This window comes from Bacillus rossius, chromosome 2 (assembly GCF_032445375.1).
Source record: "Bacillus rossius redtenbacheri isolate Brsri chromosome 2, Brsri_v3, whole genome shotgun sequence".
NCBI lineage: Eukaryota > Metazoa > Arthropoda > Insecta > Phasmatodea > Bacillidae > Bacillus > Bacillus rossius.
In genome coordinates, this window is record NC_086331.1 from 76,064,110 (window position 1) to 76,080,062 (window position 15,953).

Genomic DNA, 15,953 nt, shown 5'->3' on the forward strand with positions numbered 1-15,953 from the left:
TGTAGCAAACCGTATGTATTCATTACTGAGTAACGGGTGCGTCATCTAGTAACGAGTAACGAAACGTTACACACGAATGCATTTTGTTACTCGCATTTTTCGTATGTTTTACGCATGCGCGCGCTTATTCGTTACAAAGAACGATGTTTGTTTATTAAGAAAAGTATAATTTGGAAATTCGTCGTCCAAGTTTTTTACTGTTTATTAAAGGTATTGTGTGTGTAGACAAAGTTTGAGATTGGAACAGAAACAACGTGAGAAAGTATTTTTTACAAATTATAAATATGTATGTTTTTGTTTTTTATTATCGTGTATTTTCACGTTTTTTGTTCTTATCTTAAAAGAGATATTATAATAAAGCTGCTCTAATGAGATTTTATTGTTTCTTGGTTAACAAAAGCTGTTAATTGTCAAATACTTTTAATTGTTTATATTCAATTTATTATTATTTACGCGACGTCATACTGTACGCGTACGAAATACGACTCGATTCGTTGCTGTTACATAACATAGCATGTTATGCGGTATCAGAAGTAACGAGTAACGATACAAAAGTAACGAGTACTAATTGTTATAGTAACGAATACATACGGGTACACTTTTTTTAGTTACTTTTACACCTCTACTGAAGTGCCAAGGAGTTGGACGAAAAGGGGTAGGAGAAAATGCTGTGTCGTTGCGGGAAGTAGATATTAAATATTATGACTTTTCCTTGCCTGTACATTTTTCATACTATACTTTATACAATGCGTAACTCCACAGTAATATCAAATAGTAATATACACAGTTATCAAACTAGAAATAGATGTGATTTACATTTAATCACACATAGAACTGAGGGCGTAAGGTGTTGTAGTGAAAATTATCGGTGAAAATTAGTGGGCAAGTGGACCCGGCTGGAGACCCTAACCCAGGGCGTTACGTGGCCCATGTGTGGCGAGATATTAGCCCTCTAGATGTTACACGCAGCTCTCGACCCTACCTAAGCCCGCTCTCAGCGTCGGGCACGCTTCTAATCCGCAGTGGGATCTCAGGGCGTCCCACACGCCGCCGGTCAGGTTGGGATCCCACGTGGCCCCCCGAACACAAAAACACGTAACACAGTTAATTGGTTTATTCTACTCACGATATACGTCCTTACACGCTCCTTCACTGATACAACTGAGAAAACGCCCGAGGCACGAATCAGATTAGGTGAGGAGGCGAACCACGCACGTGGCCGCCCCAAGTCGTTACGTATTACACTCGTGATATAAAAACTCCGAGGAGTGAATATTTAATACTTATACAGTCTCTCCGACCGAGAGAGACCCCGAGGATGAAAAGAAAGTGATTTGAATAAATTAAGCTATAGAATTACTACTCAGTGAATCAACGGTGATGTCCTCGGGGTGTCGGCAGAGACGTCCGCTCTCGGCCGGCTGTAGAAGGAGACTGGGATGAGCTCATGGTTTGCAGGTGGCAACATGGCGCCCTTCGCGCCGAACACAATTACCGTTACAGTTTAGCTGTGGCGTGCCCCGGGTTACTATTAGAAAATACATAACTAATTTTACAATAATTATTAAATTACTTCCATGTCCAAACCGTCTGTAATAATTGCTTATAACATAAAACAAGGTTCAATTGAGTTTCCTGCTAGTTCCTCCGTCGCCCGCTAGGGAGCGTCCGTGTTCGTGCTTGGACTTATAAAATACTAAAAAATCATGAGTTATTAATTAAAAACACATACATGCATAAACATTGTTACACTGTTTTGGGGCGGAAAGAAAAAGGTTACAATGTTAATTAATATATTTAGGGGTGCGGCGCACTGCAGCTAAGCGCCCTCTTGCGGTAGTTCGTGGCGCGCAGTTTGAATCGCACACGGCTACGTACGTTACCACACAAATGCCGGGTAGGAAAGGTGGTGGGAAAGGAAACGGAGGATGGTCAGGCTCGTGGGGCGAAGCCCCGGCTGACGTCAGAACAAAACTATTTTCACAAGGACCCTACTACAGTAGTATCAAACTAATTAATAAATTACCAATTGAAATTAAGGAAATTTTCCATTTAAATAGGTTTAAACAAGAACTAAAGAAATATTTGGTAAAAAAATCCTTTTTATCAATTATCAATTTAAAGCTATCCATCCCCCAAGGTTTTGGTTTTACTAGTACTTACGGGCCCACCCAACAGATAGCGCCACTTGACGCGCAAACATGTTTTCAGTTTCCAACATATCAGTCGCACTTCTATATCTCCCTCCTTGTTCTGTGGTCCGTCGGAAGCTCTCGAATGACGCCGTCGTCGGATGTTTCTATGTAGGTTTGAATTAGCTTTCGACGCAAGACAGTTTGGCGTCTTCACCAGTGCTTTGGCTGTGACGTATAGTTTGTTGTTTCAAGTAGATGAGTTAGAAGCGAATTATCTTCTCAAAGGTATGTATGTACATATATAATAATTATAATAAAACTGAAGTAACTATTATATTTATACATATTATACATATTTTTTTAAAATAAGTTACCTAACTCCTTTTTTGAAGTCAGTAAGAAGGGTCAAAAAAGAAACAAAGTACACTTTTTGATATTACCGCGAAAGTGTTTTTATTAAAATAGTAAATAATTGAAAAACTTGTCATATGATGTTTTGGATACCTAAATAATAATTTTAAAAATTCTTTATTACAGCTTCGCCACAAGCATGGCATCTACAAAAAAAAAAAGAGAAGAACTGAAGAAGAGCATCGAGAATTCAATCGGGATTGAACGGAGTCGTTCGCTTTCATGTGCAACTCAGATGGCATTCTGACCTGTCTCATTTGCCACGAAAAACTCGCACACAATAAGAAATCAAATTTAGAGAGACACTTCACTACAAAACATACTCAGTTTGCTAGTAAATACCCAGCCGGTGAAGAACGAAAGAAAGCTGTCGACGAGCTCCAAAAAATTAAACAGCAATCAAGTTCCATGTTAAGTAACTGGACGTAATCTACAAGTAATGTTAATCTGGCAAGCTTCGCGGTATCACTAGAAATCGCAAAAAGGCAAACCATTCACAGATGGTGAGTATATCAAAGATTGCTTCATACGTGCATCTGAAGAAGTTTCGTGATTTCAAAAACAAACCGGAAATCTTGAAAAAAAAGCAAAGATTTGCCACTATCCGCTAAAACAGTACAAGACAGAATAGCAAAAATGTTTTCAAATGTAACATATTTGCAGGTGGAAGACATTCGACTGGCTTCTGCATTATCACTTGCTATATATGAGTCTTGCTACATAAAAGACACGGTACAAATTGCCCTTTTCGATAGGTATATGTCTTCCCAAGGTCCAAAAGAAGAACTTCTAGGTTTGCTACCAGTCTCGGGACAAACTAGAGGGGAAGATATAGCGAATGCCGTGCAAAAATGCCTCGAATATAATAAGATCGATTTAAATAAAATCGTTTCAATAGCAACTGATGGAGCCAGAAGTATGACAGGGAAAAATAAAGGGACAACAACGATTCTTCAGAGCAAAATAAACCACGAAATTCTTACGTTTCACTGCATAATACACCAAGAAGCACTTTGTGCCCAAACATTTCCGGTCAAAATAGTTAAGGTCATGAATTTGGTAATCGATTGTTAACAGAATCTTGTCAAAAGCACTCTACCATCGTCAGTTTAAAGAATTCTTAAACAAAATGAAGACTCAGTATTCCGACCTCCTTCTTCACAATAAAGTGCGATGGCTTTCCAGAGGTAAGGTGTTGAAACGTTTTGCTTTGTGCTTGAATGAAATAAATACATTCCTCAATGAAAAAGGCATTATTAATCACCCTGAATTACACTGAGAATAAGGTTTGTTTGAATCAAACAAATATTTTTTTTATATATGGCGAAACAAATATATACTTGGTGGAACAAAATATTTTGTTAGCTTAACCAAACTCGGTAAGAAAAAAAATTATTTGTTACATCTAACCAAATATACATTGGAGTTGACAACATCTTTTTGTTGGGTCGACAGAATCTTTCCTACTACAAAATATTTGTTTGAATTAACAAAATATATTTATTTCGCCACATACAAACACATATTTTGTTGAGGCAAACAAACCTTTCTCTCAGAGTAGAGGACGGCAAATGGTTGCAAAAATTTTACTTTATGGTGGATATCACAGCGAAATTAAATGAGCTGAATCTAAAACTGCAAGGAAAGGGAAACCCAGCCTATGTTTTGGTATAAGAATTGGTTAGTTTCGAAGAAAAATTAATTTTTTTTTTGCAGAAGATATTCAGAGCGGTAAATTACTTCATTTTCAATTTCTAAAGAAATATCGTGATAAAACCAGTGCAACTGTTGACACGAAATACTTCAGCACAGTTATAAAAAAATTAAAGATGAATTTTCTGACAGATTTCAACAATTCAAAACCAACAAAATCACTCTAGCATTAATAGTAAATCCTCTCAACACAAATGGTAACGAAATCCACAATGAGTCATTTGGAATATATTCTGGATCTCTAGAAATGCAATTGATCGATTTAAAAAGTAAAGCTTTGTGGAGTGGAAAATTTACAGAGTTGAAAATCAAGTTGGAAGAGTTGGAGGTCCAGAAATGTATGTACGTAACGCAACAAAAGTGGACAGCTTTAAAAGAAATGCCGTGAGTTGAGGCACTTATATTCGACGCATGAAATAGTCTTCCTGATTGCTACAGTGAGGTGAAGAAGTTGGCATTTGGAGTGCTGACTATCTTCGGATCGACATATTCGTGCGAGCAAGCGTTCTCTTGCATGAATATAATTAAAAGTAAAGTAAGAAGCCAACTAACAAATGAAAGTTTAGAGTCGTATTTAAAACTTATAACAAGTCATAAGCCAAATTTATCCAAACTTTCTAAAACCATGCAAAGCCAATGCTCTTATTGAACGTGTTTGCGCAATTAATTGTTATTGAAGTACAAGTTAGTGCTGTAAGTAAGTGTTTAATTGTTTTAATTTTTTACTAATATAATAAGTGATTATCTAATAAGACCATATATATTATCTAATTTGTTGTGAAAAAACACTACTTATATATAATTAAATTTTTCTTATGAATAAATAGGTTAGTTTTTTTTTTATCAAAAAAACTTTATTTATGCAAGTACTATTTATTGTTGGCAAGAAAAAATTTTGTGGCTCTTTAAAAACTTTGAAATTTTGTAAATTGTAATTTTTGGCTCTTCCGACTCAAAAGGTTGCCGACCCCTGCCTTAGGGTATAAGCATATTAATATGTTGGTTTTTGTATTTCAGCAAGTATGGTGGTTAGGATGTATCAGCAACCTAAATAATATTGCCAAGACAAAGATTGTAGTATCCAGGAGTGTGGTTATGTTTTGTATTTAAGATTTGTGTTTGTCTATATGTTTTAATTTTTTGTTTGTATTTTGTATATTGACAACTGCCTTCTAGTATGTACTGGAGAAAACAGGAGGCAACCAAATAAATAAAAAAAAAAATAAATAACACTTCTACGTGCGAGATACGTGGGTGGCCAAGCGGGCGGGCTGGTAGTATTGCATCACCGCGCGGAGAGCAGGAAGCGTCCCTCATGATGTATGATAAGATAAAGCGGTGAACGTGTAGCTTACGCTACATTGCATAAATTAACTACCGAAGGTAACAAAGAATTATAAACGAATTATGTACGGTTTTTTGGTTAAAATAAAGATTTACGGTCATTGTAAACGACGTTATTGTGAATCGGCGACAACTTAAATTGAAACATGAGTACTCAAACATTAGCGACGTTAATCCGAAACGACGTAAATAGAGGACTTACTGTAATGCTAAAATTGTGAGCCGCCTTAACATGCATTTGTTTTTTTAGGAACTTAAAAACTTCAGTGAAAAATTGAAGACACTCAAAGGATATAGCTGTTCCGTAGGAGAAAATGAAGTTAACAGGAAAAAAAATCGTTACAAAGATATTCTCCCCTGTAAGTATGATTTTCATTTACATGAAATTAGTGTGGTTTTGTGTGTTGTATATGGAATGTAAATATGAGTTTTTATGTCTCTTTACCTTTTATACATATGGGTCAGGCCACAGTATTTTTTTTTTTGTCACAGAAGGACGGCATGTTAACAATTCAGTCATATAAGTATATAGTATTCTAAATATTAGTTAGGAAAATGTTTTGCAAGAACATTTAATTTGATAAAATGGTTTGACGGGAATGGTTGGCTTTTTAAAATATGTAGAATTAATTTATAAAAATAATAATATGTAACATCACTGAGACTCAGAAAAAAGACATACTGTAATCTATTCAATGTAAAATTGCAATTTTTTACCTCTAAATAGAACACTAACTTAACAAGGGTGTACACTAAATATTTCAGGTATGTACACTATTTTACATTCAACAATAAATTTTTATAGTTTTAATTACTTACACATTTCAATTATGAAAACACTTCAGGTACGGTCATGGAAGGACGTCGCTGAAAAAATTTTTGTCCCACTATTGATTAAAAATTCAAGGTCTTACTAAATTGTTAATATTACATAACAAAATGAACAAACACATGTTACAAGCAAATTCAGCTTCATTTACACCAATAGATTTAAACTGGTAAATAACCCTATCACTACAAATTTGACATTCCATTAGTGGATCAGGGAGTAAAATGAACACATCACTTCTTGAAACTGTAAACACATCACTTCTTGAAACTGTAAACATATCACTTTCATTAGCCTTAAAATATATTCCTATGTTGTCTATTGCCTTCAACCCCATTACTCGAAAATCACTTGGAGACAATAATTTTTGAATTATAAACACAAACGAAACACAGTGTCCTTCTCAGAAATTACTTTGCATGTAGCACAGCTTTTCCATGACATAGTTTAGAGCTTTCAACTTCCAAATTAATACTTTGTTGTGACTATGTCTCTGGAGAGTTTTCATTGTTTCCTGGTAGTATAGTGTTAACATTTTAAATAATTTCACAACATACACCATTACTTTACCATCCAGAAAACACTGGATTTATTAACAGCAAAGTATTGTTGCCATTTTCAGCTGGCACTACATAGTGATATTTACGGAGTCCAAGCACTGGGAGAAAACTTTGCCAACGATGCCGTAGCTTGCATGCAATATCTGGTATTTTAGTTTCAGGAACATACAATATAATAATAGATTTTACTAATTTGGCAGGAGGATTTGTAAAATCTTGAGCTCCATTTACTACATTTTTTTTTTTGAAGCTCAGATCTAATATCACTCTCTTTACTTCTCCGCCAACACCATGAAGCACTTTTCCGATGTTTCAAAGTAACTGTGGTCAGCTGGAAAGACAAAGTCTTCTTCATGGAAAAGAAGATCACATACTTTATATCTGCTTTTGAATTGGCTATCTGCACGATCAGAAAAGTAGTGAAAAGAATCAAAATGAAACAGGAGCCTTGTCTTCAAATCATTGAAAATTGTTTCATTGAATGCATACACACTGTCTTTATTATGGTTCAATTAATCTAATATTATTGCATAGCAAATATGTTGTAATTGACCTTCATATTTATAGTATACTACTGCAGTGAAAATTGTAACACTGGGTGAACTCTGGGCCTGCATGATTTCAGACTGATAATTTTCTTCAAAGTCTTCGAAAATAATTACAGTAGAACCCCTTTTTTACACTATTGAAGAGGGTGTCTGAAAATGTTGTAAAATGCTGGAAAGTGTAAAATAATGGAAATTATGAAAAATCTGTTTTTTGCTCAGAGAACTGTGATACTATATGACCTAAACATATCGTACTCTGAAATACACATAATTATTCATTATGAGTGTTTGAAGCATATCTAAAAAGAATTATACATTTAAGTCCCATATTTACATTCTGTAGAATGTATAAGTAAGCATACAGTCTATGAACATACATTCAAACTTAAATTAGCAATTCATAACAACATGAAATTTACAGGTTACAAATATTACCAAAAATTTCACAAAACATAAGGAAAGTGTACTAAAGCAAAAGTTATATTTTTCAAAAAAAAAAATAATACAGCAAGTTTTCTCAAAAAAGTTAAAAAACCATATTCAGTCTATATACTCATATATACATACTAGGTTAAGTCACTACTACATACTATGTTAAATTACCATTTTTCAATTACTACAATACAGGTTGTGAAAAAGAGGTAAAATTAATTTCATTAATAGCAAATAAGTTTAAGTACATAAAGCAACTTACAATTGACTGCATGAAAAAATCTGCAATTTTGGTTTGCTTTAATTGCTGGCTGCTCAGTTCCTTTATTTTTTTATCTATATGATTCAACTGGTCAGACAAACTGTCTGGATAGTTGAACCCATGAAAGTAATCCCTCAAAACAGAAACTGCTTCTAGAGCTTCATGCTTGTGAGGCATAGGGATTTCTTCATCTTCATAACCATCACCATCATCTCCATCAGTTTGCTTTTCCTTCATGTTCGAACTGACAATATCATCAAGAGATTGTTCTTCTGTAATTTGCACATGACTGTCAATGGTGACAAAATCGCTGAACAAACTTTCTGACTGAATTTTCTTCCAGTCTTCTTCCACTATGCTGTCACCTGGTTCACTGTCCTCATTTGTACACACTGTTCCTGAACTTGAAAAACCTGCCTTTCTGAAACAATTTGAAATTGTTGATGATGTAACTTGTTTCCATGCTTAGGCGATTTCATGCACTGCATCCAGAACATTGATTTTTTTACTTGTGGATTTTTGCCAGCATCCAAAAGATACAAAAATTTTTGGACAATCCTTTTCCTGTACTTCAACCAAAGGCATGTATGATACCTAAGTCCAAAGGCTGAAGCTCACTGGTGCAGTTGGCAGGGAAAAAAACAAGCTTTACATTCCTTAAATTTAAATCCTGAGGGTGAGCTGGGCACCGGTCAAGAAACAACAAAAATTTTTCTACTTTTAACACCCACTGTTGTATCAAGAGCACGCAGATGCTGTTAAGGATTTTTGACATCATCCAGGCCTTTTGATTTGCCAAATATTTTGTTGGCAAAGTTTTTATGTTTTTAAAACACCTTTGATTCTGTGCCTTCCCTTCACCAATAGTTGAAGTTTCTCACTGCCATCTGAATTGCTCACTAGCAAAACTGTGAGCCTTTGTTTACTAAGTTTACCACCATGATTGCTCCCCTTTTAAACACAGTGTTTTGTCTGGGAGAAGAGAATAAACAGGTCTGTTTCATCTGCATTAAAAATGTCCTTCGGGTCATATCCTTGTATGTATTTGTGCAACTGCTCTTGTTTCCACACTTCTACTGTCCTAGAGTCTACACTTCTACTTTCTCCACATACTGCTTTGTATACAAGGTTATGTCGTTGTTTGAAACTGTCAATCCAGCGACTGGATGCACAAAATTCATTCATTCCTCCATGTAGCTATAAATTGCACCTTTTCTCGCCACAAAACACAGTTTATGGGTATATTCAAGGCGCTTGCATCCACAAATCATTCCTTTAAAAGTACTTCAAGTTCTTCATATTTTGATGCACGAATGTATTTTCTCTTCTTAGAAAAACCACCATACTGAGATGCATTTTCTTCAATTATATCACGATTTTTCACAATTGTGTTCAGAGTTGAAATCTGCACGCTTAACCTCTCAGTGAGTGAAACATGAGTACCTTTGTGCTCGTCCGCACACTTTAAAAAGTTGAGTTATTCAACAATCGAAAATCTTTTCCATTTTTTAATGTTGCCATCTTGTTAAAATACATACAGATAAAAACACAGTCAGTTACAGTAAAAAAAAATTTAAAAATTTTTCTCTTATCCACGATATTATTTGTTACTGGCCACGTTATTCTTAACAGATGTTGACAAATATTTAATACCTGAAATGTATACAGTACGTAATCCTGAATGTATAAGTTAGTAATTAACAGTAGGAATTTCTATAAACTGTAGTGCCAGCTTCGCGTGCTAACATTTTCTCAAAGTCTGCCTTTACTAGGCCAGTGTTGGCAGCCTGTCAGTACCGTTTTTAATGAAAAAGCAAATCCAAAAAATTCACAAGCTACAGCGCTAGTGTTCCCTACAGCATTTTTGATTTGGTACTTCACACGATAGTGATATCTTCATAGGTAAGATGTCCATGACAAAAATTGGAATAACAAATTTATGTAAGTATAGCATATACAAACAGCATAAATTGCGGGAAGCTGATTATAGGCACATTGCATTAAATGAGGTTAAAACGGGCCTGAAATAAACTGGTGTGAATAACAGGAAAACATAAAATGCTGCGATGTAAAATCGGAGCTCAACTGTATTTTGTTTTCTGGGAATGTTTCTTTAAAAAAATCAGTGTTCAGTATGTTGTCTTTCATCATTATAACTGTTCCAGGAAAGATATTGTAACTTTTTGTAATGCTCAAATTTCACTGCTTCAATGTCTGTATGATTTATTGCTTTACAACTCTGCCATTTTCTGTTCCCCACTTATAATAGGAAATATTTCCATTGAACTCAGTGTCATTAAAATAAATGTCTAAATTTGAGGTTCCACAGTGATTGCATTCTCTGTTTAAACAACAAATATTTATGTCACATAATGTTTGTGAAAGCACTTTGCTTACAGAATTAGGGAAGTTTTGAAGGTACTTCCTCAATGAGCCTAAATGTAGTTCATAATTTCCATGACAACTACATACACATACATCATGCATGATCTGTAAGATACATAGTAACTACTTGTTCAGGGCATAATGATTTGAATTTGGAATACCCGAATGAAACATCACTGGATTCTTTCTTGATAATACTGAATGCTTCACTTAACTTCACAAGCAACAAAGGTTTCTGACACTGCAATTTGCCATTTGCAGTTAATCACAAAGTCTCTCTGTACATTGCCAGCTTATATCATCTCTTAAAAAAATTTATTTTACTGTTCTCAAAGTTTCATCTGTAAAGGCATTGTTTGTTCGTTTCCTTTGAACTATCACTTTTTTATTATTGCTAAGCCCTGCTACATCAAAAAATTTACTCAATTTGTTTGGTGACAATGTCTTTAACAAGTTTTCCAAGAACCTCAACACTTTTCCTTGGCGAATGAGGTAATGCCTTTTTCACTCTTAGTTGCTTTACCTAGAGCGCTTGGAGAAAGAAATGTGTGATATGTGGAGTTTTGTTGATTATTTTCTTTCTTGCATCTTTTTTTTCCTTTCTCATTCATATTTTCTTAGTTAAAATATACCTATATTTTTATTAGTTCTACACTCATTAATTTTTTCCTTCTTCTTTTCCTGAAAGTATCTTCTGCCTCTCTTTGCATTCCCGCATCCGTTGAGCACATGTCTTTCCCATTGTTTACCTACAAACATAATACAGCACTTGTAAAGTTATAGAAAATTAAGTTAAAGCCACTTACCCATTGTTAAAAGAATCTTGAACTGTACATTATCATACAGAATTGTAAGCATATGATGTCAAATGGGGCTTTGCCCCATGAGCCTGCTACAACTAAAATTCCTTTTCCCCCACCCACCTTCAACCTTTCCTTCCCAGCAACGCACCGCTGCCTTACAAGTGCATGAGTTGTGCGCAAGTTTCTGAACAATGCTCCACAAACCACCACAAGAGGGCGCAGTAACCTCAGTATAATGTCCCCGGGATTCCATAATAAAACGTATCGTAAATTTATTTTCTTTTGGCCCCAGAGTATATGTTTTCAGCAAACTGACAGAACATCTGATTTTTATATATTTTTAGTAATCCATATAACTTGAACAAAGAGGTTGTCGAATGCTCCCGAAGCAGACCAGAGAGTGGCCAAAGCCAGGACAATTGAATATTGAAATTTAGTTTATGGTTTTTATTTAAGTAAGTAGGGTGTGGAGAGACATACCTATTTTTTGTACAAGGGTTTTATGTTTTCCTTTCAAACAACCTGTGGCACGATTTAAAACAAATATAATGGTTTCACTTGTTCGGCGTGGAGGTGGCATGATACCTCGGAGAGCTCGCTCTTCTGGTCAGTCTCTCTCTATTACCGGCAGAGGTAAGATGTTTCTACACCCTGGAGACCATCCTATTGCATCACTGATAATTACTTCTGTTTTCTCATCTTAACTATTCCAAATCGCTTTCTACATGTCTGCAGCAGGGCTTCCCTTGGTCAGCAGACTGTTTAATTAATTATTGTTTTTTCCTTCACGGAACTTTAAACCAACCTACAACAGTCTCTCATGTAGCCATACGGGTGGACTGCTTGTCACTTATACCGGTATGTGGGTAAATATTTACTTGGGCTGTATTTCCAAAAAAAAATGTTAAAAATACGAAAATACCTTTATTTTATGCTCTTCAACTTCCTTTTTTCAATAAAATCGGCGGAGATTAGAAATTCCAAATACTTTAGGAGATATCGAATTTTTAAATTTCTTCATATGTAGTTGAGCTGTATTTGCGGAAAAAAAATGTTAAAAATCCGAAAATACCTTTATTATATGCTCTTCAAATTCCTCTTTTCATTAAAAGCGGCGGAGATTAGAAATTCCAAATACTTTAGGAGATATCGAATTTTTAAATTTCAGCACAAAACCAGCGCATTCCTGTGGCGTGCGTGCACCATTGTTTCTTGTTTACGTACGAGTATCTATTTTTTTATTGGATAATGATGTCACGTGATTGTTCGTGATAGGCCAGAATTCAAATGAACTAATACGTGATTATTTAGTTCAATTATTGTTTAAAACGGTGTTTAAATATCCGCCTCCAACTTAGGTGAGTTTTTAACGTTTCTAATTTTAAAGTCTTATTTGTTATTTTGATATTGTTGCGCAAGTAATAAGTAACAAAAAAATTTACGTGAGTTGTTACTGTACATTCTTTGTTACGGGTTTGTTTATGTAAGGTCAGTTACATTATAAATAATTTAAAACTAAAGAATAATTAAAATTAATTCACATTATTTTTAATATCACCTTAGTTTGAAAGTATTTATAATGTAACTGACCTGACCTAATCGACCATTTTAGTTTACTGTTCACCCTCTGTCCGGGTTTGTTTGGTCAGGTCAGTTACATTATAAATATTTTAAAACTAAACAGCCATTAAAATTAATTCACAAAATAATTTTTAATGTCGGCTTAGTTTGAAAGTATTAATAATGTAACTGACCTGACCTAATCAACCATTTTATTAATTACGCATTCACGTATTCACGAACACACGGCAAAATAACAAAAATGGCGCCGCTCGAATGGTTCCACAGGTCTTGTATTGCAAAATTAAAAAATTCGATATCTCCTAAAGTATTTGGAATTTCTTATCTGCGCCGCTTTTAATGAAAAGAGGAAGTTGAAGAGCATATGATAAAGGTATTTTCGGATTTTTAACATTTATTTTCGCAAATACCGCTCAACTACATATGATGAAATTTAAAAATTCGATATCTCCTAAAGTATTTGGAATTTCTTACCTCCACCACTTTTAATGAAAAGAGGAAGTTGAAGAGCATAAAATAAAGGTATTTTCGGATTTTTAACATTTTTTCTCGGAAATACCGCCCAAGTAAATATTTACCGGTATGTGCCACAGGGTGTTTTTAGCAGTTAAACTTGGTAAGTGTACGAGGGCATCTAGTAACCAACTGGAAATAAATATGTTCTTGGAAAACTGTGTTACTCTCTGACCACGTGTTGTCGATCAGTAATAGCCCAGGCATTTTAGGGGGAAAATCGAGCAAACCTAAAAAAAAAATAATGTAGTTTTGAAATTTGGCACAAACATTCCTTTGGGTGTTAAAAATTGATCCTAAAAAGTCCCCATCTCTCAGATGCCGGCTTCATACTTTTTTAAGGCAATAAGGGCGTAAGTGCCGAAATATGCATATCACGACTGTTGCGCGAAAAATATTCATTCTAATATATCAAAATTTGGTCAAAATTTTAAAGTTAAGGGTCCTTAGTCCTTAATCATTCGTTTTTATTACTTTATACACAGCAAAAATTATCTTATAACCTAATTTATACTCAACTAATGGAAGTAAAATGTATCACTGCTCTATACAATCACCAGTTACATCAAATCCACCACTGATAGGCAAAAATATACCTTTATAAAAGTTTTCCGTTATTTTATTAGCTTTAAATTGGTGGGTCAAACATGTGTATGCGATAATAATTGTGACATGTTAAGGATTACAAGGTACTACTGCACAACAATGGGTTTTTAGCAATTTAAGTTAATATTGACTATAGCATTTTACCATTAAAAAAAAACATGTAGGTTTTAAATTTGACACGGACGTTCCTTTGGGTGTTAAAAATTGATCCTAAAAAGTCCCCATCTCTCAGATGCCGGCTTCATATTTTTTTTAAGGCAATAAGGGCGTAAGTGCCGAAATATGCATATCACGACTGTTGCGTGAAAAATATTCATTCTAATATATCAAAATTTGGTCAAAAATTTTAAAATTAAGGGCCCTTAGTCCTTAATAATTCGTTTTTATTACTTTATATATGACAGAGATGTTAAAAAATTTATAGACTGGTTCAGTGCTCATCCACCTTTCCAGACATCAGAGGCTCTTCAGTCCATTTGCAGATGAGAACATTAATTGTGACCAGGCTACTGTCATCGGAACAAAAGCCATCAACCACATGGTAGGAGGTAACTTCAGTGATGTATCTACAAGGTAAAACCCATCGCCACTATGTCAAGGGCTTTGAAAGTGAGAGAAGATGTAATCCCAGTGAACCCGCAGCAACTTTTCATGCGTATCATTTGTGTAATGAAGAATGAGAGTGACTTCACGAAATATTTCAAATATGAGTTGGCTCGAAAACCACCAGCTCTATTTGACGAAATACCAATGAGGCAAACAGCAAAATCATCGCTTGCAAAGATCTTAAAATCGTGTGAGGTAACCAATGAGAGCATTAGTGTAGACTGCAAAGTAGTTATCGATGGAGGATACCTCTTGCATGTGCTTGTGTGGCCAAGACCTGCTACATTTGGTCAAATATGTGAGGCTTATGTTACATTCGTCCAAAAACATTTTTCTGTGACAGCAACTGTAGTGTTCTTGGTTATGACAAGTTGGCCACTAAAGAGGAAGAGCGAAGGCGGCGTTCTGCAGAGAGGTCTTCCACCGATATTTCAATAGCTGCTAACAATGTTGTTACATCGACGCAAATGGACTTCCTGAGGAATGGCCATAACAAAAATGGGCTCATAAAATTATTAGTAACTTATTTTCGAGCTTCAGGTCATCACGCCATTCAGTGCTCAGGAGATGCTGATATCACTATAGAAGCTATTGCTCTTCAGTATTTAACAAGCTGTTGTGTAAAAGTAATAGCTACTGATACAGACATCCTGCGATGTTGACTGCGAGGTCAGAAGAAGATGCACACATTGAAATTTTCCATCCACCCTCAAGCAAGACAACAGGAAAGATTTACAGTATATCAGCTATTCAGCTATTCAGCAGGACATTGGTAAAATGAAAAACTATATTTTGTTTTGTCATGCTATGACCAAATCAGATACAACCAGTGCTTTCTTCGGTAAGGGAAATAAGCAAGCATGGAACATCATCAAGAACGATGTTTCCATTCGGAGAACAGTACATGTTTTTACATGTCCACATGCGGACAAGAAGATCGTTATTGCAGCTGGAGAAAAGTTTGTAATTGCAATGTATCAGGGACATGATAAATATTCCACTTTGGATGAAATTAGAGTATATATGTATACCTGCAAGATAGCAAAGATGCCTGTTAGTGCTTCTTTCCAGCTAGCCTCTCTTCCACCAACCAGTGCCGCATGTGAACAGCATTCTCTTCGGGTTTACCTACAGGTGCAAGAGTGGCTGGGCCATTCATTAGATCCTGTTGAGTGGGGATGGAAAAGTGTGAGTGGCACACTTGTTCCTATAACAACATCCCTTC

At 35.2% G+C, this 15,953-nt stretch overlaps 1 protein-coding gene across 1 annotated transcript in view; it reads left to right on the forward strand.

The window, feature by feature from the left end:
- LOC134529381 (tyrosine-protein phosphatase non-receptor type 12-like) overlaps nucleotides 1-15,953 on the forward strand; it is a 98,319-nt gene that overhangs the window by 16,672 nt on the left and 65,694 nt on the right. The window contains exon 2 of the mRNA XM_063363380.1: nucleotides 5,854-5,962. Coding sequence (XP_063219450.1) covers nucleotides 5,854-5,962 — 109 coding nt within the window. The remainder of the gene's footprint in view (nucleotides 1-5,853; nucleotides 5,963-15,953) is intronic.